Here is a 26,398-nt window from a genome sequence, read left to right as displayed (position 1 = left end):
ATACTACAAGATTTGACATGGTTCATGGGCTTGTAAAAAGTCCAAACCTATCATGCTAACTTAATAGAGTGCTAGTTGGACTAGTAAAGATATTCTATAAAAATCTTGCTCACAACAAGTTTTTAGCTCATGCTTGTAGATTTGAAGAGCAAATTTACATCACCCTCTCTCAAAAACAAAGAATAGGCCCCTCTTTGTGGGGATTTGTGCTATTTTGGGTTTTCATCTCAACGCAATTTTTTTTACTTTTTATAGTAAAAGAATCTCGTTAGAAGAGAAAAAGAATCCAATGTTAGACTTATAGAGGCATCAAGGAAGCAAGGAGGAAGATCTCGTTAGTTGGTGGACTACATCTTCAAGAGCTATCTCCATCCGAAGACCGTAATAGTCCGAGTCGAAACATAAATTGTTTGAAGGTAATTAACAATTTAAACACCCAATGAATGTCTTAAATTTAGACATGAGAAGATATGTACAAACATTCAAGACAATTTTTAAATGATAAAATGAAAATTTTAAATTCACAACGCCTTTGGATGAGAGACACATGATCCTAAAGATGTAAGTTAGTTTTTGAGGTAGAATAAAAATAAATTTTGTTGTAATTTGACACAAAAAAAAATCATTGTGAAGTGTGCAACCATTATACAATTATATGATAGACTAAAAAGTCTAAAATTTGACCGTCCAATCCATGTTGAACCCGCAAACTCGTTGAAATTTGACATGTTTTTTTTATTCTATTGGCCACACAACTAAAAAAATCACTAAGAAAAGAAATAACACGATAAAAAAGGAGATCAAAAGATCAACAAAATTCATCAAAATAACATCCAAACCATAACATGTAACAATAAGTTAGCAACATTGAACGATAATATTATGAATCAAGACAATAGATTATGTCATTCCTTATTTAATATATATATCTGGTTCGGTTTATTAAAACTCGTTATTTGCTTCGGGCCAGTTTCTAGATCCATTGACCGAGTTTAGACCTTCCCCACGACCCATTTAAAATTGAGTTTAGATTCTTCCAAGATGCGATTGGTGTATGTAAATGATAACGAGTCGTGAGATTTAAACTCGACCCAGTACAATTCCTAATATACTATTTTGGGGAAGGAGTTTAAGGGAGTGTTTGGTAGAGACGCATAGCTTCTACAAAGTGCTTCTTAATTAACTTCTAGCTGCATAGAAGTGCTTTTGAGTGTTTGAGAATGTTAATTTCTGCTTTAACTTCTACAACTTTTATCCAAAAGCAAGAAGCTAAAACTTTATGTTTTTTTTAGCTTCTGTTTTTTTGTTTAAGATATAAAATTATAAGTTGACATATATACATTTAATAAACATATCATATTATATATGCTTTTATTATTTTTTAAAATATTTTTTTAATTTTACATTATTATTACAAGTATTTTTTAATTTTTTTAATTTTACATTATTATTACAAGCATTTTTTTAAAAAATATTTTTTTAAAATTTTACATTATTATTACAAGCATTTATTTGAATATATATATATATATTCTATATTATAATGCATAAGGGTGCTAGAGTAACCGTTTTTGGTCATTTTAATGTTTGTACCAAATTACCCCTATCAACCTATAACTACCCACTTTCTCACATTCATCTTCATGTTATTTTTTTAAGGGGAATTTGCTCAAAAATCCCCAAATGCAAACATATTTTGCTTTGGGGTCCCTACTCATAAAATGTGGTACAAAACAATACAATATGTGGTACAAAATCATACAAGATATGGTACAAATTAACAAGAATTATAGTACAAAAAAGTGGCTAGGGAGTGCGGAGCAAAACATGTTTGCATTGGGGATTTTTGAGCAATTTGCACTTTTTTTAACCACCTATTTTGTAATAATAAAAAATAAATCATGATAATATATATATATATATATATATATGTAAATACATAATACTATATATTATATCACACGCAAAGTGTAGTAACCCAGATACCATTTTAAGATAATAATATGTTAAACATGATTAAGGGTTGGTATTTAACCAATTTCGGAGTGTTATTGGACTTCAGAAGTAAAATTTGGGCTTTTTAATTTTGGGCCGGATAGTAAGCTCCGATCCTGGATAGTAAGCTCCGATCGGAACGGAAGCTCCGATCGTAGATCGGAAGTTCCGATCCTGGCGTGGCAGACATGCACGCAATGAGCTGGATCGGAAGCTCCGATTCCGAAATCGGAAGTTCCGATCCTGGCCGAGAAATTTGGCTATAAATAGGGCCGTTCAGAGTTCATTTTCAATTACGAATTCCCGAGTTTCCTTCTTCAGTTATATAGTGTGAGATATACACTTGAGGGCCCTATCGGTTATAATCGAAGTTCTGGAATAACCAAGTTGTGGTTATAGTCATCCGGGACTAGCGTCTTCAAAGGGCTTACTTCGGACGAAGGTATGGTCCAGGAATCGATTTAAGTTTTGGGAGTACTTATTAGCTTAGTTAAGGCTTATAGAACTTGTGTAGTGATACGGTGAAATTTTGAATATAGGCTTGGAACCTAGGATCTACTTTACTTGAACTAGCCTAGAGGTACGTACACATTGACTGAGATTGCCAGCGAGTATACATATTTATATGTTGCATTTATTTGGCATTATTATATGGCATGATGTATGATTTACCATTTTCTATACTCATATGTCATGTGCATATACACGTTGAGCCTATTCCTTGTTATACCTGATTATAAAGCCGCTCAGCTCTATACTCGATAGTCTGTCACTGAGAGTACCGCGACGACGGGGGCATTTATGTCTGTCTACTCTGGTGTACTAGACGAGTGTGGTTGCACCCAGAGGTTGATCCGTGCGGTGGCAGCACTCATATGGTGCCGGTTCTGAGCATGACTTTTCAGATGATCTTTTACCAGTCATCATGTTGCATGCATTATATACATATGTTTACTCATGTTTATGTACTGGGCGTAGCGCTCACGTCCTAGTTGTTATCTTGGACACCCTATTCCATGGGGCAGGTCGCAGGATGGACGGAACTGGTAGTTCAAGGCAGGACTAGGGAGCAGGAGCTTTGAAAGTTTTTATACAGCATGATTTATTAGCTGTATAATGTTTACTTTTAAGAATTTCGATATGGTTGTATCACTACAGATTTAAGCCTGAATTATATTACTAAGCTGATATGTAATTTATGGTTAAGTTTCCGCACGTTTTTACTCTGTTAAGTATATTGCTGTATTAAGTCTAATGCATGCTATTAGTTGCCAGTTAGTAGGTGATTCCATGCAGGGTCACTACATTTTTGGTATCAGAGCATGCATAGATTTTGGGATTAGTACTTGGGATTTAGTTTAGTCTTGAGTAATTCTTGCGCATTTGGGATTTTAATGTGTAATTCTTTTCAGGATATGGCTGACGAGAGTCACGGTAGTGTTGGCCAGGGAGGTGGTCATCATCATCGTCGCCATCATCATCAGGATGATCAACATCGTCCTCATGAGGGTCGACGTCGCTATACTATTAATAAGTTCATGCAGGTAGGACCGAAACCCTTAGTGGGAGGCGAGAATCCTGAACAAGCTAGAAGCTGGATGTCTAAACTTGAGAGCACGTTCCGAGCTTTCGAGTGTACTGAGGAGCAGAAACTGGAAGTTTTAGAATTCGTTCTAGAGGATAGAGCACGTTTTTGGTGGGATGCCAAGGTTGCTCAGGCACGTACTGAGAGAGGACAGGTGACTTGGGGGGATTTCTGTCGGGAGTTTCAGAAATTATATTTTCCTCCGGCTGTTCGCCAAGCACGATCTATGGAGTTGCTTACTTTGAGGCAAGGATCAATGACTATTGATCAGTATCAGCAGCGATTTCTTGATCTGCTACCTTTCAGTCCTCATATTAATGCGAGTGATGCGTCGAAGTATGATATCTTTCTGCAAGGCCTGAACCAAGATATCTATGCACAGGTTGTCGTATGTGATGACCCGGTGTCTTATGAGACTTTGGTGAACCGTTGCCGTCTTGTGGAGACCAGCAACAGGCGTGAACAGTTGATGATGCCAACACAGCCTAGTGGATTTGTTGAGCCTCGAGCTCAATCTGTTGTGCCATCTGTACCTACGTATTCTTCTACTCCTACTACTTCGTCTGGTTCTCGTGGTTCACGAGGTACTTTCCGCTTTGGGAAGAAGAAGAAGAAGGAGGAGTTTTGTAGCCACTGTGGTGGGAAGCATCCTGCAGCTTCATGTCGGAGAGCTACTGGGGCTTGTTATATTTGTGGTCAGCAGGGACATCTGCGGAGAGATTGTCCTCAGCGCATGGGTTCTGCTAGTGGATCGGGATCCCAGGTTGGATCTCAGGCTTCTACTTTTCCACGTCAGCAGCCAGCACCACAGAGTTCTTCTGGTTTTCATCCCCAGACTCAAGGGCAGGTGTTTGCCCTGTCTCAGGAGCAGGCTACTGAGAGAAGCGATCGCATGTTGGCAGGTAACTTCTTGTTATGTGGTATTCCTGCACTTGTATTAATTGATACTGGAGCATCGCATTCCTTTATTTCTAGTCGCTTCGTTAAGAGAAATAGATTACCTTACGTATCATTAGATATAGATTTAGTTGTATCTACTCCGTTAAAGCAGGAAGTAGTAACTAAGCGTCTAGTGATGAGTTGCCTTCTGGAATTTGAGGGTAATGTGTTATCGGCTAATTTGATGATATTAGCGATGACGGATTTTGATTGTATTTTGGGAATAGATATGCTGACTTTGTATCACGCTACTGTGGATTGTTATCAGCGTCTGGTACAGTTTCATCCCGTTGAGTGTGATAGCTGGTACTTTTATGGTGAGGGTGCGCGACCTCCGATGCCACTTGTTTCGGCTCTGAAGGCATGTCATGTCTTGGAGTCAGGTGGGGAGGGCTACCTCATCTATGCGGTTGATATGTCTGCGAGTAGTCCGGGTATTGATCAGCTACCGATTGTCAGCGAGTTTCCTGACGTATTCCCTGATGAGATTCCTGGTTTTCCTCCGGTTCGAGAGGTTGAATTTGGTATTGATCTAGTACCAGGAACTACGCCTATATCCCGAGCACCTTATCGTCTGGCACCGTCAGAGATGAGGGAATTGAAACAGCAGTTGCAAGATCTGCTTGATAAAGGATATATTCGTCCGAGTGTTTCTCCGTGGGGAGCACCTGTTTTGTTTGTCAAGAAAAAGGATGGATCGATGCGATTATGTATTGATTACAGGCAGTTGAATCGTGTCACCATCAAGAATAAGTATCTTTTGTCGCGGATTGATGATCTGTTCGATCAACTACAGGGTACTTCTCTTTATTCGAAGATAGATCTGAGATCTGGATACCATCAGATGCGGGTACGAGACTTAGATATATCTACGACTGCTTTCAGGACCAGATACGGGCATTATGAGTTTCTGGTGATGCCATTCGGTTTGACGAATGCACCGGCAGTCTTTATGAATCTGATAAATCAGGTATTTCGAGATTATCTGGATAGATTTGTCATCGTCTTCATAGATGATATTCTTTTTTATTCTCATGACAAGGATGAGCATGCACAACATTTGAGGATTGTTCTACAGACGTTACGAGATAAGCAACTATATGCGAAATTGAGCAAGTGTGAATTCTGGCTTGATCGGGTAGTATTTCTCGGTCATGTGATTTCGAGTGAAGGGATATCTGTTGATCCTATTAAGATAGAGGCAGTGCTGAACTGCTCTCATCTGACAACGGTTGCTGAGATTCGTAGTTTCTTGGGTCTAGCGGGATATTACCGTCGGTTCATCGAGAATTTTTCACAGTTGGCCAGGCCTTTGACTCAGCTTACTCGGAAAGATGTTACCTTCATTTGGTCCTCGGATTGTGAGGAGTCGTTTCACGAGCTGCGTAGACGTCTTACTACTGCACCTGTGTTAGCTCTACCTTCTGGAGCAGGAGGTTATGTTGTCTATACTGATGCCTCTGGTCAGGGGTTGGGATGTCTGTTGACACAACATGGACATGTTATTGCCTATGCTTCTCGACAGTTGAAGACGCATGAGAATAACTATCCAGTGCATGATCTCGAGTTAGCCGCCATTGTATTTGCGCTCAAGATTTGGAGACATTATCTTTATGGCGAGAAATTTGAGATATTTACGGATCACAAGAGTTTGAAGTATTTATTCACTCAGGCAGAGTTGAATATGCGACAGAGACGCTGGATGGATCTCCTGAAGGATTATGATTGTGAAATCAAATATCATCCAGGTTCTGCTAATCTTACTGCTGATGCCTTGAGTCGGCAGATGAGACTGTCTGCACTTCAGACTAATGAAATATCTCATATGATTCAAGAGTGCTGTTCATTGAGTTTTACGCTCAAGCACAAGAAAGGGAGGAATGAGATTCGTTTGTATACTATTCTATCTGAGCCAGCATTGTATTCTCGGATCAGAGATGCTCAGATATCTGATGTTAAGACTCAGCGATTGGCACGTCTAGCCAATGGAGTTAATACATCTGGATTCCATTTTCAGGCAGATGGTTTATTGTGCCTATCCAATAGTGTAACACCCGGTATTTTTAATTACATAAATCCGCCTGCATAATTAGGATATTTAATTATTTAAATTTATGATTTATGGGTTAAATAATTATGTGAATTATTTATGCATGATTTAATTTATTTTTAAGCATTTAACCCATAATTAGTGATTTTTATGATTTTTAGTATTCTTATTATTTAATCGCGTAGACGGGACCGTGGACGGACGAGATGACAATTTTCTAGCCAAATTATTTTATGAGCCTTTTTGGAGCCTTAAATTATTGTTTTGAGTTTTATTATCTCAAAATTTTAAGTATTTAATTTTATTTAATTTTAGGGGTCATTTTTATCCAAAAATTAGTCAAAATATTGACTTTTTAGTATTTTTAAAATTTCCCTAAATTAATATTTCGAGATTTTATTTATGTTATCAGATTTTTAAATGTTTAATTAAGAGTTTAAGTTGTATATTAATTATTTAAAACCTTTTTATTATTTAACCTATATTTTTAATTAACACAAAAATTAAACCTAATCTACCCCAAACCCCTTAGCCGATCGTTCACCCCCTTAGCCGCCTCCATTCTCCATCTTCATCTTCTTCCTCAAGCCTAGGAGGTTCCATAGCTCAAATCTTTTAAAGCTTCGAAGGTGTGTTCGCCCCGTCGTCCCGGAAACGTCCTACGTGCGTTCTAATCAACTCCTACGGTGAAAGGCATGATTTTCTTCTTGTTTTTTTTACATCATATCAGTATATATTATGTAGGTTAAGGTAGGCATGGAAATTCTTTTAAGCACTTTTCAGAAAATCGTTTGAAGTTTGTTGTTGGTGCTTTGCCTTCGAATTTCATAGCATGTTCACGTCTTCTTCCTATCCATGCATGGTTCGGCTGATGGCTAGGTCTCCGGGGGTGTGGGAACGTGGTCTGGGCTCGAGTGGCTCGAGTGGTTCGAGCCAAACGAGCCCAGGTGGTCACCTTGTTCAGCAAAGGGTTCGGCCGAGTAGCAGTTAGGGTTTTGGGTTTGAGGGGCTTCGGTTCGATGTAGGGTAAGCATGGGGTTGGGACCTTGGTATGGTTCGAACCGGCAGGACCCTGGGGAGGTCCTGCCGGCGGGGCTCCGGCCACGGCGGCCGGAGCTGGGCTGCAGCAGGCCGGGAAGGCCTGCTGCACAAGCCCTTCGGCGGCCGAGAAAGGTAAGCTAGGCTAGGGTTTCGGGTTAGGGTTTCTAGTGGGTTCCGGGTCGGGTCTTGGGTCCGGGTCGGGTCTAAAATAATATGGGTTAAGTTAAGTGGGTCCGGGTCCGGGTTATTTTAATTGGGCTCGGGTATTTTTATTTTTAAGTTTTTAAGTTAATTAGGAATTAAATGGGCTAATTAAATTCTCAAAAATTTAATTAGTATCATTTAATTTATTTAGGGTCCATTAAATTATTTTGGGTTATTTTATTTATTTTTGGGCTTTTAATAATTTTTATTTAAATTTCTAAGTTGGCCAGAAATTTTTATGGGCTTGGGAGCCCATGAAAGTTATTGGGCCTGTTATTGGGCTATTGTGCCCATTGGGCCAGGGACAGTGTTATTGGGCCTAAATTAGTCTTATTGGGCTTGATTTGATTTATGGGCCAAGTCTTAAGTTAATGGGCTTGAGTGTAGGGCCATCAGTCCAGAACCATCCATGAGAAAATTGCATGTGTCCTGATTATATATTTAATTATTTTTATGCATTTAAGTTATTTTAATATTTATATGTTAGTAAGAAAATTAAATTAAATATATATGAAGGACACACAATTTATTTAAGTACATGCATTCATGAAATCAATTTTTATGATATGATTTAATTTCTATGGTTGAGCAAAATAAAATATTTTAGGTGAAAATTGAAGTAGTGTGGCCATTTATGTATGGGCAGTTTCTGCCATTTATGTATGGGCAGTTTTCTGCCATTTATGTATGGGTGGTTCGCCACCAGCCTCGTACGATGGTTTCTTAGACTGATCAGTCGCACTATGGGTCACACTTACGGATAGGACCATTCGATGTTCAGAAAATAAATGCTCAATAACTTATGTATGTATGATATTATGTATGTTATGTATGTTTATTTATGTAATTTATGTTATGTAATTTTTAAGCATGCTCATTCATGTATATGTATGTATTAGTATTAAATTGATTTAAATTATTTTAAACCCTTGTTAGTATGCATGTTGGGCCTCTAGGCTCACTACACTGATATGGTGCAGGTGAGTACGTAGAAGAACAGGTTACTCCTACCGGTGGTGAGGATGTATGAGCCGTGCTGCAGTAGCCCCGTGACCGTGACAGCTTCTGAGTCACCGTGCATGATGTCATGTGATACATCTTTAATATTTTTATGGGTTGAGATGTTTGAATATTTTATTAAGTATTTTTAGTGCATGCACACAATTTTTATTTATTTTATTTTATTTATGCAGTATATTTTAAATTATAGGGTTGACTCAGATGTTTAATTATTTTAAAGAATGCATTCTATTTAAGTATTTAAATTGTTTATTTATTTGGTCATGAATTTATTTGAAGTATTTTATTCAGTGCATATATGTATGGGCATATATGTACATATTTTAATTAGTAGTTTATAAAAAAAAAAAAAAAATTTCCGCATATTTATTTATTAGAGAGTTAGGGTCGTTTCAGTTGGTATCAGAGCACGGTCCTTGGAGGGGTCACTACTGCTATGCTAGCTCAGAAATCCACGCTACCGGTCTGTAAGTTTTAATGTTTATAGTATGATTTAAATTTCTAGAATTTAAGTTAGCCTTAATTTTAAACACTTAGTTATGCAAGGCGATTTATGTAAATAAATATGTGGTGGTGCAGAATGCCTCCCAGACAGGTGAATCGACGTGGGAGACCTCCACATCCGCCTCCACCTCCACCGCCACCTCAGCAGCACCCCATGACAGCACTGGAGCAGGCCAGTGCCACGATGATGGCGGGTATTACTGCCTTGCTGGAGCAGCAGGCGGCCCGTCCCAGACTGTCCCACGAGGAGGACGTCGCAGAGAGGTTCCAGAAGAAGGGGCCTAAGGAGTTCTTGGGGACCACCGATCCTTTGGTGGCTGAAGGATGGATTCGCTCTCTTGAGTCCATCTTCGACTATATGGGGATCACAGACACCGACAGGGTGAGCTGTGCGGCATTTCATCCCCAGACAGATGGTCAGTCTGAGAGAGTGATCCAGGTTCTCGAGGATCTTCTGAGAGCTTTTGTCATTGATTTTCGGGGCTCTTGGGAGACTAGACTGCCATTGGTGGAGTTTACCTATAACAACAGCTTTCAGTCGTCTATAGGTATGGCTCCATATGCAGCACTTTATGGGAGGAGATGCAGATCTCCGGTGCATTGGGATGAGGTTGGTGAGCGGATTTTGTTGGGTCCGGAGATTGTGCAGCAGACAGCTGACATCGTGACGCAGATTCGAGACAGGATGAGGACTGCGCAGAGTCGGCAGAAGAGTTATGCGGATGCCAGACGACGCGATTTGGAGTTCGCAGTCGGTGATCACGTATTTCTGAAGGTGTCACCTATGAAGGGAGTAGCGCGTTTTGGACGGAGGGGCAAGCTTAATCCGAGATATATAGGGCCATTCGAGATCTTGGAGCGAGTTGGCACGTTGGCCTATCGTTTAGCTCTACCTCCAGGGCTAGCGGCAGTGCACAACGTTTTTCATGTATCCATGCTTCGGAGATATGTCTCCAATCCGTCGCATGTATTGGATTTTGAGCCCTTGCAGTTGCCACCAGATCTTGTTTACGAGGAGAGACCAGTGCGTATTTTGGCTAGAGAGGAGCGGAGACTTAGGACGCGGATCATACCGATGGTCAGAGTCCAGTGGCTGAATCACTCGGAGGAGGAAGCTACTTGGGAGACCGAGGAGGATATGAGGACTCGCTACCCAGAGATGTTCGGGTAAGTACTTTAATTTCGAGGACGAAATTCAATTTAAGGGGGGGAGAATTGTAACACCCGGTATTTTTAATTACATAAATCCGCCTGCATAATTAGGATATTTAATTATTTAAATTTATGATTTATGGGTTAAATAATTATGTGAATTATTTATGCATGATTTAATTTATTTTTAAGCATTTAACCCATAATTAGTGATTTTTATGATTTTTAGTATTCTTATTATTTAATCGCGTAGACGGGACCGTGGACGGACGAGATGACAATTTTCTAGCCAAATTATTTTATGAGCCTTTTTGGAGCCTTAAATTATTGTTTTGAGTTTTATTATCTCAAAATTTTAAGTATTTAATTTTATTTAATTTTAGGGGTCATTTTTATCCAAAAATTAGTCAAAATATTGACTTTTTATTATTTTTAAAATTTCCCTAAATTAATATTTCGAGATTTTATTTATGTTATCAGATTTTTAAATGTTTAATTAAGAGTTTAAGTTGTATATTAATTATTTAAAACCTTTTTATTATTTAACCTATATTTTTAATTAACACAAAAATTAAACCTAATCTACCCCAAACCCCTTAGCCGATCGTTCACCCCCTTAGCCGCCTCCATTCTCCATCTTCATCTTCTTCCTCAAGCCTAGGAGGTTCCATAGCTCAAATCTTTTAAAGCTTCGAAGGTGTGTTCGCCCCGTCGTCCCGGAAACGTCCTACGTGCGTTCTAATCAACTCCTACGGTGAAAGGCATGATTTTCTTCTTGTTTTTTTTACATCATATCAGTATATATTATGTAGGTTAAGGTAGGCATGGAAATTCTTTTAAGCACTTTTCAGAAAATCGTTTGAAGTTTGTTGTTGGTGCTTTGCCTTCGAATTTCATAGCATGTTCACGTCTTCTTCCTATCCATGCATGGTTCGGCTGATGGCTAGGTCTCCGGGGGTGTGGGAACGTGGTCTGGGCTCGAGTGGCTCGAGTGGTTCGAGCCAAACGAGCCCAGGTGGTCACCTTGTTCAGCAAAGGGTTCGGCCGAGTAGCAGTTAGGGTTTTGGGTTTGAGGGGCTTCGGTTCGATGTAGGGTAAGCATGGGGTTGGGACCTTGGTATGGTTCGAACCGGCAGGACCCTGGGGAGGTCCTGCCGGCGGGGGCTCCGGCCACGGCGGCCGGAGCTGGGCTGCAGCAGGCCGGGAAGGCCTGCTGCACAAGCCCTTCGGCGGCCGAGAAAGGTAAGCTAGGCTAGGGTTTCGGGTTAGGGTTTCTAGTGGGTTCCGGGTCGGGTCTTGGGTCCGGGTCGGGTCTAAAATAATATGGGTTAAGTTAAGTGGGTCCGGGTCCGGGTTATTTTAATTGGGCTCGGGTATTTTTATTTTTAAGTTTTTAAGTTAATTAGGAATTAAATGGGCTAATTAAATTCTCAAAAATTTAATTAGTATCATTTAATTTATTTAGGGTCCATTAAATTATTTTGGGTTATTTTATTTATTTTTGGGCTTTTATAATTTTTATTTAAATTTCTAAGTTGGCCAGAAATTTTTATGGGCTTGGGAGCCCATGAAAGTTATTGGGCCTGTTATTGGGCTATTGTGCCCATTGGGCCAGGGACAGTGTTATTGGGCCTAAATTAGTCTTATTGGGCTTGATTTGATTTATGGGCCAAGTCTTAAGTTAATGGGCTTGAGTGTAGGGCCATCAGTCCAGAACCATCCATGAGAAAATTGCATGTGTCCTGATTATATATTTAATTATTTTTATGCATTTAAGTTATTTTAATATTTATATGTTAGTAAGAAAATTAAATTAAATATATATGAAGGACACACAATTTATTTAAGTACATGCATTCATGAAATCAATTTTTATGATATGATTTAATTTCTATGGTTGAGCAAAATAAAATATTTTAGGTGGAAATTGAAGTAGTGTGGCCATTTATGTATGGGCAGTTTCTGCCATTTATGTATGGGCAGTTTTCTGCCATTTATGTATGGGTGGTTCGCCACCAGCCTCGTACGATGGTTTCTTAGACTGATCAGTCGCACTATGGGTCACACTTACGGATAGGACCATTCGATGTTCAGAAAATAAATGCTCAATAACTTATGTATGTATGATATTATGTATGTTATGTATGTTTATTTATGTAATTTATGTTATGTAATTTTTAAGCATGCTCATTCATGTATATGTATGTATTAGTATTAAATTGATTTAAATTATTTTAAACCCTTGTTAGTATGCATGTTGGGCCTCTAGGCTCACTACACTGATATGGTGCAGGTGAGTACGTAGAGAAACAGGTTACTCCTACCGGTGGTGAGGATGTATGAGCCGTGCTGCAGTAGCCCCGTGACCGTGACAGCTTCTGAGTCACCGTGCATGATGTCATGTGATACATCTTTAATATTTTTATGGGTTGAGATGTTTGAATATTTTATTAAGTATTTTTAGTGCATGCACACAATTTTTATTTATTTTATTTTATTTATGCAGTATATTTTAAATTATAGGGTTGACTCAGATGTTTAATTATTTTAAAGAATGCATTCTATTTAAGTATTTAAATTGTTTATTTATTTGGTCATGAATTTATTTGAAGTATTTTATTCAGTGCATATATGTATGGGCATATATGTACATATTTTAATTAGTAGTTTATAAAAAAAAAAAAATATTTCCGCATATTTATTTATTAGAGAGTTAGGGTCGTTTCAAATAGAGTGGTTGTACCTAATGTTGCGGAGCTCAGGAATGATATTCTATCTCAAGCTCACAGGAGTCGATTATCAATTCATCCTGGAAGTATGAAAATGTATAAGGACTTGCGAACTAGATTCTGGTGGAAGGGGATGAAGCGAAGTGTGTATCAATTTGTTTCGAGATGTTTGGTTTGTCAACAGGTCAAGGCTGAACATCGACGACCAGGTGGATTACTGCAGAATCTTGAGATTCCCGAATGGAAGTGGGAGCACGGGACTATGGATTTTGTTACCCACTTGCCTATGACTTCACGTCAGTGTGATGCTATCTGGGTTGTCATTGACCGTTTGACAAAATCAGCACATTTCATTCCTTATATCCGGGAGTATTCTTATGATCGCATGGCACGCTTATATATCTAGGAGATTGTGCGATTACATGGGATTCCAGTGAGTATCGTCAGTGATAGAGATCCGCGATTTACTTCACGTTTTTGGGGTAGTTTTCAGCAGGCGTTGGGTACCACTCTGAGTTTGAGCACTGCGTATCATCCGGAGACTGATGGGCAGTCAGAGCGCACTATTCGTACGCTGGAGGATATGCTACGTTCTTCTGTCATGAACTTTGGTTTATCTTGGCAGGATCAGTTACCTTTGATTGAATTTGCCTACAATAACAGTTATCATCGTAGTATTGATATGGCACCTTTCGAGGCATTGTATGGTCGACGGTGTCATACTCCGTTATTCTGGGATGAAGTCGGGGAACGGCAAGTCGAGGGTCCTGAATTGGTGCAGCAGATTGTAGACAAGGTAGATTTGATCAAGCATAGGATCAAAGTTGCTCAAGATAGACAAGCCAGTTATGCGAATATTCGCCGCAGGCCACTTCAGTTTGAGCCTGGTGAATATGTATTTCTGCGAGTATCACCTTTCAGGAAGGTGATGAGATTCGGTGTGAAAGGCAAGTTGTCTCCTCGTTACATTGGGCCTTTCCAGATACTGGAGAAGATCGGAGATGTTGCTTATCGTTTGGCTTTACCGCCATTTCTTTCCAGTATACACAATGTTTTTCATGTGTCGTTGCTTCGACAGTACATAGCTGATGAATCTCATGTGATTCAGTCTACTGATGTTCAGCTAGAGCCAGATCTGTCTTTTGTTGAACGACCAATCTGTATCCTAGACAGGAAGGAGAAAGTTCTTCGGAACAAGACTATACCACTTGTGATGGTACAGTGGCAGCGCCGAGGCGTTGAAGAAGCAACTTGGGAAACTGAGAGTCGTATGCGAGCAGAATATCCTGAGTTGTTTGCTTTGTATTTTTGATTACCATGTAAGATGTACTTATAGTTGTTGTAATAAGCCATGGTTTGATGTTTCATATTGTTATCTTTATTGTCTTTAGATGTTATTTCGCGGACGAAATATCTAAAGGTGGGGAGAATGTAGTAACCCAGATACCATTTTAAGATAATAATATGTTAAACATGATTAAGGGTTGGTATTTAACCAATTTCGGAGTGTTATTGGACTTCAGAAGTAAAATTTGGGCTTTTTAATTTTGGGCCGGATAGTAAGCTCCGATCCCAGATAGTAAGCTCCGATCCTGGATAGTAAGCTCCAATCGGAACGAAAGCTCCGATCGTAGATCGGAAGTTCCGATCCTGGCGTGGCAGACATGCACGCAATGAGCTGGATCGGAAGCTCCGATTCCGAAATCGGAAGTTCCGATCCTGGCCGAGAAATTTGGCTATAAATAGGGCCGTTCAGAGTTCATTTTCAATTACGAATTCCCGAGTTTCCTTCTTCAGTTATATAGTGTGAGATATACATTTGAGGGCCCTATCGGTTATAATCGAAGTTCTGGAATAACCAAGTTGTGGTTATAGTCATCCGGGACTAGCGTCTTCAAAGGGCTTACTTCGGACGAAGGTATGGTCCGGGAATCGATTTAAGTTTTGGGAGTACTTATTAGCTTAGTTAAGGCTTATAGAACTTGTGTAGTGATACGGTGAACTTTTGAATATAGGCTTGGAACCTAGGATCTACTTTACTTGAACTAGCCTAGAGGTACGTACACATTGACTGAGATTGCCAGCGAGTATACATATTTATATGTTGCATTTATTTGGCATTATTATATGACATGATGTATGATTTACCGTTTTCTATACTCATATGTCATGTGCATATACACGTTGAGCCTATTCCTTGTTATACCTGATTATAAAGCCGCTCAGCTCTATACTCGATAGTCTGTCACTGAGAGTACCGCGACGGCGGGGGCATTTATGTCTATCTACTCTGGTGTACTAGACGAGTGTGGTTGCACCCAGAGGTTGATCCGTGCGGTGGCAGCACTCATATGGTGCCGGTTCTGAGCATGACTTTTCAGATGATCTTTTACCAGTCATCATGTTGCATGCATTATATACATATGTTTACTCATGTTTATGTACTGGGCGTAGCGCTCACATCCTAGTTGTTATCTTGGACACCCTATTCCATGGGGCAGGTCGCAGGATGGACGGAACTGGTAGTTCAAGGCAGGACTAGGGAGCAGGAGCTTTGAAAGTTTTTATACAGCATGATTTATTAGTTGTATAATGTTTACTTTTAAGAATTTCGATATGGTTGTATCACTACAGATTTAAGCCTGAATTATATTACTAAGCTGATATGTAATTTATGGTTAAGTTTCCGCACGTTTTTACTCTGTTAAGTATATTGCTGTATTAAGTCTAATGCATGTTATTAGTTGCCAGTTAGTAGGTGATTCCATGCAGGGTCACTACATTTTTGGTATCAGAGCATGCATAGATTTTGGGATTAGTACTTGGGATTTAGTTTAGTCTTGAGTAATTCTTGCGCATTTGGGATTTTAATGTGTAATTCTTTTCAGGATATGGCTGACGAGAGTCACGGTAGTGTTGGCCAGGGAGGTGGTCATCATCATCGTCGCCATCATCATCAGGATGATCAACATCGTCCTCATGAGGATCGACGTCGCTATACTATTAATAAGTTCATGTAGGTAGGACCGAAACCCTTAGTGGGAGGCGAGAATCCTTAACAAGCTAGAAGCTGGATGTCTAAACTTGAGAGCACGTTCCGAGCTTTCGAGTGTACTGAGGAGCAGAAACTGGAAGTTTTAGAATTCGTTCTAGAGGATAGATCACATTTTTGGTGGGATGCCAAGGTTGCTCAGGCACGTACTGAGAGAGGACAGGTGACTTGGGGGGATTTCTGTCGGGAGTTTCAGAAATTATATTTTCCTCCGGCTGTTCGCCAAGCACGATCTATGGAGTTGCTTACTTTGAGGCAAGGATCAATGACTATTGATCAGTATCAGCAGCGATTTCTTGATCTGCTACCTTTCAGTCCTCATATTAATGCGAGTGATGCGTCGAAGTATGATATCTTTCTGCAAGGCCTGAACCAAGATATCTATGCACAGGTTGTCGTATGTGATGACCCGGTGTCTTATGAGACTTTGGTGAACCGTTGCCGTCTTGTGGAGACCAGCAACATGCGTGAACAGTTGATGATGCCAGCACAGCCTAGTGGATTTGTTGAGCCTCGAGCTCAATCTGTTGTGCCATCTGTACCTACGTCTTCTTCTACTCCTACTACTTCGTCTGGTTCTCGTGGTTCACGAGGTACTTTCCGCTTTGGGAAGAATAAGAAGAAGGAGGAGTTTTGTAGCCACTATGGTGGGAAGCATCCTGCAGCTTCATGTCGGAGAGCTACTGGGGCTTGTTATATTTGTGGTCAGCAGGGACATCTGCGGAGAGATTGTCCTCAGCGCATGGGTTCTGCTAGTGGATCGGGATCCCAGGTTGGATCTCAGGCTTCTACTTTTCCATGTCAGCAGCCAGCACCACAGAGTTCTTCTGGTTTTCGTCCCCAGACTCAAGGGCAGGTGTTTGCTCTGTCTCAGGAGCAGGCTACTGAGGGAAGCGATCGCATGTTGGCAGGTAACTTCTTGTTATGTGGTATTCCTGCACTTGTATTAATTGATACTGGAGCATCGCATTCCTTTATTTTTAGTCGCTTCGTTAAGAGACATAGATTACCTTACGTATCATTAGATATGGATTTAGTTGTATCTACTCCGTTAAAGCAGGAAGTAGTAACTAAGCGTCTAGTGATGGGTTGCCTTCTGGAATTTGAGGGTAATGTGTTATCGGCTAATTTGATGATATTAGCGATGACGGATTTTGATTGTATTTTGGGAATAGATATGCTGACTTTGTATCACGCTACTGTGGATTGTTATCAGCGTCTGGTACAGTTTCATCCCGTTGAGGGTGATAGCTGGTACTTTTATGGTGAGGGTGCGCGACCTCCGATGCCACTTGTTTCGGCTCTGAAGGCATGTCATGTCTTGGAGTCAGGTGGGGAGGGCTACCTCATCTATGCGGTTGATATGTCTGCGAGTAGTCCGGGTATTGATCAGCTACCGATTGTCAGCGAGTTTCCTGACGTATTCCCTGATGAGATTCCTGGTTTTCTTCCGGTTCGAGAGGTTGAATTTGGTATTGATCTAGTACCAGGAACTACGCCTATATCCCGAGCACCTTATCGTCTGGCACCGTCAGAGATGAGGGAATTGAAACAGCAGTTGCAAGATCTGCTTGATAAGGGATATATTCGTCCGAGTGTTTCTCCGTGGGGAGCACCTGTTTTGTTTGTCAAGAAAAATGATGGATCGATGCGATTATGTATTGATTACAGGCAGTTGAATCGTGTCACCATCAAGAATAAGTATCCTTTGCCGCGGATTGATGATCTGTTCGATCAACTACAGGGTACTTCTGTTTATTCGAAGATAGATCTGAGATCTGGATACCATCAGATGCGGGTACGAGACTCAGATATATCTACGACTGCTTTCAGGACCAGATACGAGCATTATGAGTTTCTGGTGATGCCATTCGGTTTGACGAATGCACCGGCAGTCTTTATGAATCTGATGAATCAGGTATTTCGATATTATCTAAATAGATTTGTTATCGTCTTCATAGATGATATTCTTTTTTATTCTCATGACAAGGATGAGCATGCACAACATTTGAGGATTGTTCTACAGACGTTACGAGATAAGCAGCTATATGCGAAATTGAGCAAGTGTGAATTCTGGCTTGATCGGGTAGTATTTCTCGGTCATGTGATTTCGAGTGAAGGGATATCTGTTGATCCTAGTAAGATAGAGGCAGTGCTGAACTGGTCTCGTCCGACAACGGTTGCTGAGATTCGTAGTTTCTTGGGTCTAGCGGGATATTACCGTCGGTTCATCGAGAATTTTTCACAGTTGGCCAGGCCTTTGACTCATCTTACTCGGAAAGATGTTACCTTCATTTGGTCCTCGGATTGTGAGGAGTCGTTTCACGAGCTGCATAGACGTCTTACTACTGCACCTGTGTAAGCTCTACCTTCTGGAGCAGGAGGTTATGTTGTCTATACTGATGCCTCTGGTCAGGGGTTGGGATGTCTGTTGACACAACATGGACATGTTATTGCCTATGCTTCTCGACAGTTGAAGACGCATGAGAATAACTATCCAGTGCATGATCTTGAGTTAGCCGCCATTGTATTTGCGCTCAAGATTTGGAGACATTATCTTTATGGCGAGAAATTTGAGATATTTACGGATCACAAGAGTTTGAAGTATTTATTCACTCAGGCAGAGTTGAATATGCGACAGAGACACTGGATGGATCTCCTGAAGGATTATGATTGTGAAATCAAATATCATCCAGGTTCTGCTAATCTTACTGCTGATGCCTTGAGTCGGCAGATGAGACTGTCTGCACTTCAGACTAATGAAATATCTCATATGATTCAAGAGTGCTGTTCATTGAGTTTTACGCTCAAGCACAAGAAAGGGAGGAATGAGATTCGTTTGTATACTATTCTATCTGAGCCAGCATTGTATTCTCGGATCAGAGATGCTCAGATATCTGATGTTAAGACTCAGCGATTGGCACGTCTAGCCAATGGAGTTAATACATCTGGATTCCATTTTCAGACAGATGGTTTATTGTGCCTATCCAATAGAGTGGTTGTACCTAATGTTGCGGAGCTCAGGAATGATATTCTATCTCAAGCTCACAGGATTCGATTATCAATTCATCCTGGAAGTATGAAAATGTATAAGGACTTGCGAACTAGATTCTGGTGGAAGGGGATGAAGCGAAGTATGTATCAATTTGTTTCGAGATGTTTGGTTTGTCAACATGTCAAGGCTGAACATCGACGACCAGGTGGATTACTGCAGAATCTTGAGATTCCCGAATGGAAGTGGGAGCACGTGACTATGGATTTTGTTACCCACTTGCCTATGACTTCACTTCAGTGTGATGCTATCTGGGTTGTCGTTGACCGTTTGACAAAATCAGCACATTTCATTCCTTATAACCGGGAGTATTCTTATGATTGCATGGCACGCTTATATATCCAGGAGATTGTGCGATTACATGGGATTCCAGTGAGTATCGTCAGTGATAGAGATCCGCGATTTACTTCACGTTTTTGGGGTAGTTTTTAGCAGGCGTTGGGTACCACTCTGAGTTTGAGCACTGCGTATCATCCGGAGACTGATGGGCAGTCAGAGCGCACTATTCGTACGCTGGAGGATATGCTACGTTCTTCTGTCATGGACTTTGGTTTATCTTGGCAGGATCAGTTACCTTTGATTGAATTTGCCTACAATAACAGTTATCATCGTAGTATTGATATGGCACCTTTCGAGGCATTGTATGGTCGACGGTGTCGTACTCCGTTATTCTGGGATGAAGTCGGGGAACGGCAAGTCGAGGGTCCTGAATTGGTGCAGCAGATTGTAGACAAGGTAGATTTGATCAAGCATAGGATCAAAGTTGCTCAAGATAGACAAGCCAGTTATGCGAATATTCGCCGCAGGCCACTTCAGTTTGAGCCTGGTGAATATGTATTTCTGCGAGTATCACCTTTCAGGAAGGTGATGAGATTCGGTGTGAAAGGCAAGTTGTCTCCTCGTTACATTGGGCCTTTCCAGATACTGGAGAAGATCGGAGATGTTGCTTATCGTTTGGCTTTACCGCCATTTCTTTCCAGTATACACAATGTTTTTCATGTGTCGTTGCTTCGACAGTACATAGCTGATGAATCTCATGTGATTCAGTCTACTGATGTTCAGCTAGAGCCAGATCTGTCTTTTGTTGAACGACCAATCTGTATCCTAGACAGGAAGGAGAAAGTTCTTCGGAACAAGACTATACCACTTGTGATGGTACAGTGGCAGCGCCGAGGCGTTGAAGAAGCAACTTGGGAAACTGAGAGTCGTATGCGAGCAGAATATCCTGAGTTGTTTGCTTTGTATTTTTGATTACCATGTAAGATGTACTTACAGTTGTTGTAATAAGCCATGGTTTGATGTTTCATATTGTTATCTTTATTGTCTTTAGATGTTATTTCGCGGACGAAATATCTAAAGGTGGGGAGAATGTAGTAACCCAGATACCATTTTAAGATAATAATATGTTAAACATGATTAAGGGTTGGTATTTAACCAATTTCGGAGTGTTATTGGACTTCAGAAGTAAAATTTGGGCTTTTTAATTTTGGGCCGGATAGTAAGCTCCGATCCCAGATAGTAAGCTCCGATCGGAACGGAAGCTCCGATCGTAGATCGGAAGTTCCGATCCTGGCGTGGCAGACATGCACGCAATGAGCTGGATCGGAAGCTCCGATTCCAAAATCGGAAGTTCCGATCCTGGCCGAGAAATTTGGCTATAAATAGGGTCGTTCAGAGTTCATTTTCAATTACGAATTCCCGAGTTTCCTTCTTCAGTTATATAGTGTGAGATATACACTTGAGGGCCCTATCGGTTATAATCGAAGTTCTGGAATAACCAAGTTGTGGTTATAGTCATCCGGGACTAGCGTCTTCAAAGGGCTTACTTCGGACGAAGGTATGGTCCGGGAATCGATTTAAGTTTTGGGAGTACTTATTAGCTTAGTTAAGGCTTATAGAACTTGTGTAGTGATATAGTGAACTTTTGAATATAGGCTTGGAACCTAGGATCTACTTTACTTGAACTAGCCTAGAGGTACGTACACATTGACTGAGATTGCCAGCGAGTATACATATTTATATGTTGCATTTATTTGGCATTATTATATGGAATGATGTATGATTTACCGTTTTCTATACTCATATGTCATGTGCATATACACGTTGAGCCTATTCCTTGTTATACCTGATTATAGAGCCGCTCAGCTCTATACTCGATAGTCTGTCACTGAGAGTACCGCGACAGCGGGGGCATTTATGTCTGTCTACTCTGGTGTACTAGACGAGTGTGGTTGCACCCAGAGGTTGATCCGTGCGGTGGCAGCACTCATATGGTGCCGGTTCTGAGCATGACTTTTCAGATGATCTTTTACCAGTCATCATGTTGCATGCATTATATACATATGTTTACTCATGTTTATGTACTGGGCGTAGCGCTCACGTCCTAGTTGTTATCTTGGACACCCTATTCCATGGGGCAGGTCGCAGGATGGACGGAACTAGTAGTTCAAGGCAGGACTAGGGAGCAGGAGCTTTGAAAGTTTTTATACAGCATGATTTATTAGCTGTATAATGTTTACTTTTAAGAATTTCGATATGGTTGTATCACTACAGATTTAAGCCTGAATTATATTACTAAGCTGATATGTAATTTATGGTTAAGTTTCCGCACGTTTTTACTCTGTTAAGTATATTGCTGTATTAAGTCTAATGCATGCTATTAGTTGCCAGTTAGTAGGTGATTCCATGCAGGGTCACTACACAAAGCGTGTGCATGGATGCTAGTATATATAATGCATTTTCATACATTTTTGTACGTATCTTGTATATTTATACAATCTTTTTCATTTTTAATAGTTTTATTTTTATTAATCTTATATATTTTTTCAAGTATTTATCTTATAAAAAATAAAATATTTTTGATACAAAATTCATAATGTAAAATAATATATAAACTCATTTTTTATAGTGTGAGTATCAAAAATTAAATAATAAAATAAGGGTATGATTGTCATTTAGTTAAAAAATTAAAATTGAAATTAGCTTTCAACTTCTATTTCCAAACACTCCCGATTTTAGCTTTCAACTTTTATTTTCAAACAATCTCGATTTTAGTTTCTCAACAACTTCAAAATAATATATATTAGAATTAATTTTAAATAAGTAAAAGTATAAAAAAAAAAAAAAAAAAAAAAAAGAAGAGGCCGGTTAAAATTCCTAAATTAATATCACCACGCTCACTTAACTCAGTTGAGGAAATAAATAAGATGAGAGCACAATTTGGCCATTTGGGCATATAAATTCCAACCTAGCTCCTGCCACTTTCATCTCTTCCCCTAGTTTTGAATAATGGCATGATTCGCCGCCAGCAGAACTCTTCCTCTCGTTTTAGGGTTCGTTTTCCATATCGCATGTCTGTTGATTAATTATTTGTTCCATGATTAAGACTCTACAGCAGAGATTTTTCATTGTAAAGATCGAATTCTTGGGACTGCTGTAATTTTTGTTTTTTTTAATAAAAAAAAGTAATCAATTGTGCTTTATTTGAACTGGGTACTTGAGTATCTATCCTTTTGATTTTGGATCTTCGTGCGTTGTTTGGATCTGGATTACTCAAGTCTCAGCTTTGTTGGATTAGCACCTATTTATTCGATTTTTTCAGACTGATTTTCTGATTTTTTTTTTGAATGTTGTGATCTGCTTGTGGTTGGCTTTGGTAGGTTTTACTGTCGATAAACTGTTTTCTGCTGTATGAGCTTGTTTGTGCTGGATGGGTGTGTGTGGTAGCTGAAAATGTTTTACTAGAGGTTGAGGGATGGATTGAACGATGGGGATGTTGATTTTCTTTGCTTTGCTCTTACTTTATTTGGGTAAATTCGATCTTTAGTTGGTCTCTGTTTGGTTTCTCCTATTGTCAATTACGGGCCTTTGTGTGTTTGTTTCCTTTTTATTTTCTTTTAGTTGTTCGTTTGGAAATTTGGAAAAACTTTTGGTAATAGCAAAAAGGTGAAATTTTGAGATCGAGGAGAGCTTGTGCCTGGGCCCTGTTTAGAGACATGAACATGATTAATGAAAACCGAATTTATTTGAAATGTGTTTATAAATATCTATTAAATAGATATAAGATAAAGAGTTTTAAGAAAATGTAAAAAGGTTATTTGAAAAATTAAAATAGAACACCATAACTTAGTTTGATAATCACGCTTTAAGTTGCAGTGGAAATTGCTTGCCCTAAAATTAGAATGACATAGCACAGTTTGTTTAATATAACATAGTAAATGAGGTAAACGAATTGCGTTCTTACGCTACCTATTACTGGAGGACAAAACTGTGTAAGAAATCTGTGCTTCACACTCTTGGGGTTCTTATTTTTTCTGTTTTCAACATGCCTTAGTATCAAGGAAGTAACCAAAAAATTGAAAGACAAAGATTCATGTGTTCTAATCTTTGTGAAGAAACTCCTGAGTACGCCATTGTTTAGGTCAATGAAGATACATATCATGAAAATATCACCAAACTTTGTACTTAATATGAATGTTGTTCTCAAGATTCCTTCAGAAATGTTCTCTGATTGATGCTGGTTTATTTTGGTGCATTAAAACTTCATGCCTCTCAAGTGCTCTTCTTTTTGTATATATACTGGTGCTCAACCTTCAGGATTTACTAAACTGATGTGTGTTGATGCATATTTTGCTCATAAGAGCTTCTTAACGGCAAATTAATAGTGCCTGTATTTGATCTCATGAATAAAATATTCTTATTCATTTAGATTTGTCTTCTTTAATGCAAGCATGTTGATTTTTTTAAATACTGCAGATGTAGTATGTTGTTTTTAGCTTCAAGTATTTACTTGTGCTACAATTTTTTTACACATTTTGCTTATTCTTGATTGTTTTTGGTTGTGTAGTTCATTTTTTTGTAGCTATTGGGTGGAAAGAGTTTATTTTTTGCATCTCTATTTGTATTGTCATCTGACCATGCCTAAAGCGAGAAGAGACCGCTCTTTGTCCTTTGATCGGTCAAGGCTGTCTCCATACCCATACCAGTCTAGTTCTACAAGCCTTCTAGACGAGAATGCAGAAAATATTAAAGAATGGGAAAATACACGGTGTCCAGTCTGTATGGAGCATCCTCACAATGCCATTCTTCTTATATGTTCGTCGCATGACAAAGGCTGCCACCCTTTCATGTGTGACACAAGTTACCGCCATTCAAATTGTTTTGACCAATTCCAGAAGTCATTTGCTGAAGCCTCGGATGTGTCACAGACACCAGATGATGTGCCAAATTCTGCATCACCATCAGCTGTGTCTGATTTGGCCTCAGCTGTGTCTGATTTGGAAAGTGCACATAGTCCGGAAGAATTGTTGTTGGTAGGCGATGTGCCCACAGAGAACCCAGTAAAGCCAAAGCTTCTGTGCCCTCTTTGCAGAGGACTAATAACTGGTTGGACTGTAATGGAATCTGCTCGTCGATTCATGAATTCCAAATCAAGAAGTTGTGCTTGTGAGACATGTGATTTTAGTGGATCCTACCATGATCTGCGGAAGCATGCAAGATTGGTGCATCCTTTCGTGAGGCCCACAGATGCTGATCCAGAAAGGCAGCGTAATTGGAGAAGATTAGAACGGCAGAGGGATATGGGAGATTTAATTAGTACCCTTCAGTCTTCAATTGGAGAAGATATGGCAGATGGAAGAACACCGACTAATGATGACGGTGGTTGGCTCATGACTGTCTATTTCCTTGTTAGATTTACGCGGCCACCAAGTACTCCAACAACCCACTCTCAATTGGCTGTAAGAAGAAGAAGACCATCAAGAAGGCTTTGGGGTGAGACTATTGATGGTACAGTTGATTCCAGAGAGAGTGATATTGAATCTTCCCAGAGTGTACGAATTCTTCCAAGGCGCTATGTTAGGAGACGTTTGCATAATCAAGAGAACATAGCACATGATTCCAGGAACAGTGAAATTGAATCTTCCGGAAGTGGACAGAGTTCTCCAAGGTTCTATGTTAGGAGACGTCTACGTAATCAAGAAACAGTGGCACATGATTCCAGCAACGCAGTTGAGTCTTCGGAAAGTGGGCAAGGTTTTCCAAGGCTCTATGTTAGAAGACGCAGACGGAATCAAGAGAGTGTAAGACAGAGTGGAGATGAATATTCAGACAGTGGGTAAGATCTGTAGAGTACACACAGGTGCATAATCAAGAAAACATGCTACCATCGGGTACTTGTTACAGATCCCATTCGCTCCAACGTGCTTGTGGTTGGTCATATTTTGCCAGATTTTGACTATTTCCCGTTTTGGCGCGAGGTGAACTCGGTGTTTTATTACTTTGTTATTGTTATTACTTATGAGTTGCTTCTTTTTACATGAGTGTGAAGCCTTGTGTGGTGATTGTATTTTAATGCTACAATATAAATAAAAAAAATTGTGACCATTTTAGTAACTGCAAACACTCTTTTAATATATTATACATTGATATTTTAAATTGATTATATAGTAAAAAAAGTTGTTATATCGTGAGATTTTGCATTTTGTTATCATCAGGTTTTGTCAAATGCAATTTTTGTATGGAATTTTTTTTTGTGATGTATGAATGTGTACCGTTACTTTTGAAATTATACTTTCACCTTTTCGAGTTTTTGACTTTTTTTTTGTGACGTGAGAACTCGCAACTGCTACCTTTCGGTGCGCTTTGGGTAAACCTCCGAACTAACGCAATAGCCTGCAAACCACTCTAGTCAGGTAAACCACACTACGCAAGCCCTGTGTGACATGCTAGTCCAAAAAAATGTTGGCAGGGGAAATCGAACTCCTAACCTATGACCATTCTTGTTATTCTTGTTGGCACATTGCGGCTGGTGATCAAATCAAAAACTTAATTTTGTCTTTTCCTTAAATTGCTTCTAGGTCCAGTATTTTTATTAAATTCAACTAGATACATATTTCGTTTTTTAAATTAAATTATTTTATTAATTAAAATTTTAAATAAATTCATATTTACTATATTATAATAAATAAAAAGAAAGTTGTATAGCATGCATCCAAAAACATATTTAACATGAAATTTGTATATCATAAACGAAAATACATGATATATATACCACTGAAAAAAATCGGTAGCCTAT

The 26,398-nt window shown here is 39.5% G+C and overlaps 1 protein-coding gene across 1 annotated transcript; it reads left to right on the top strand.

Annotated features, from left to right (window-relative positions):
- The first annotated feature begins 22,519 nt into the window (after positions 1-22,519).
- Positions 22,520-25,762, top strand: LOC140889055 (uncharacterized). Its single transcript, XM_073296757.1, has 2 exons — positions 22,520-22,655; positions 24,170-25,762. Exon 2 carries the CDS (start codon positions 24,240-24,242, stop codon positions 25,440-25,442), a length of 1,203 nt encoding a protein of 400 aa, XP_073152858.1. The 5' UTR covers positions 22,520-22,655; positions 24,170-24,239; the 3' UTR covers positions 25,443-25,762.
- Positions 25,763-26,398: the final 636 nt, after the last annotated feature.

This window comes from Henckelia pumila, chromosome 3, assembly GCF_033568475.1.
Source record: "Henckelia pumila isolate YLH828 chromosome 3, ASM3356847v2, whole genome shotgun sequence".
NCBI lineage: Eukaryota > Viridiplantae > Streptophyta > Magnoliopsida > Lamiales > Gesneriaceae > Henckelia > Henckelia pumila.
Note: the sequence above shows the minus strand (reverse complement) of the source record. Positions and strands in the feature narration are given on the sequence as shown.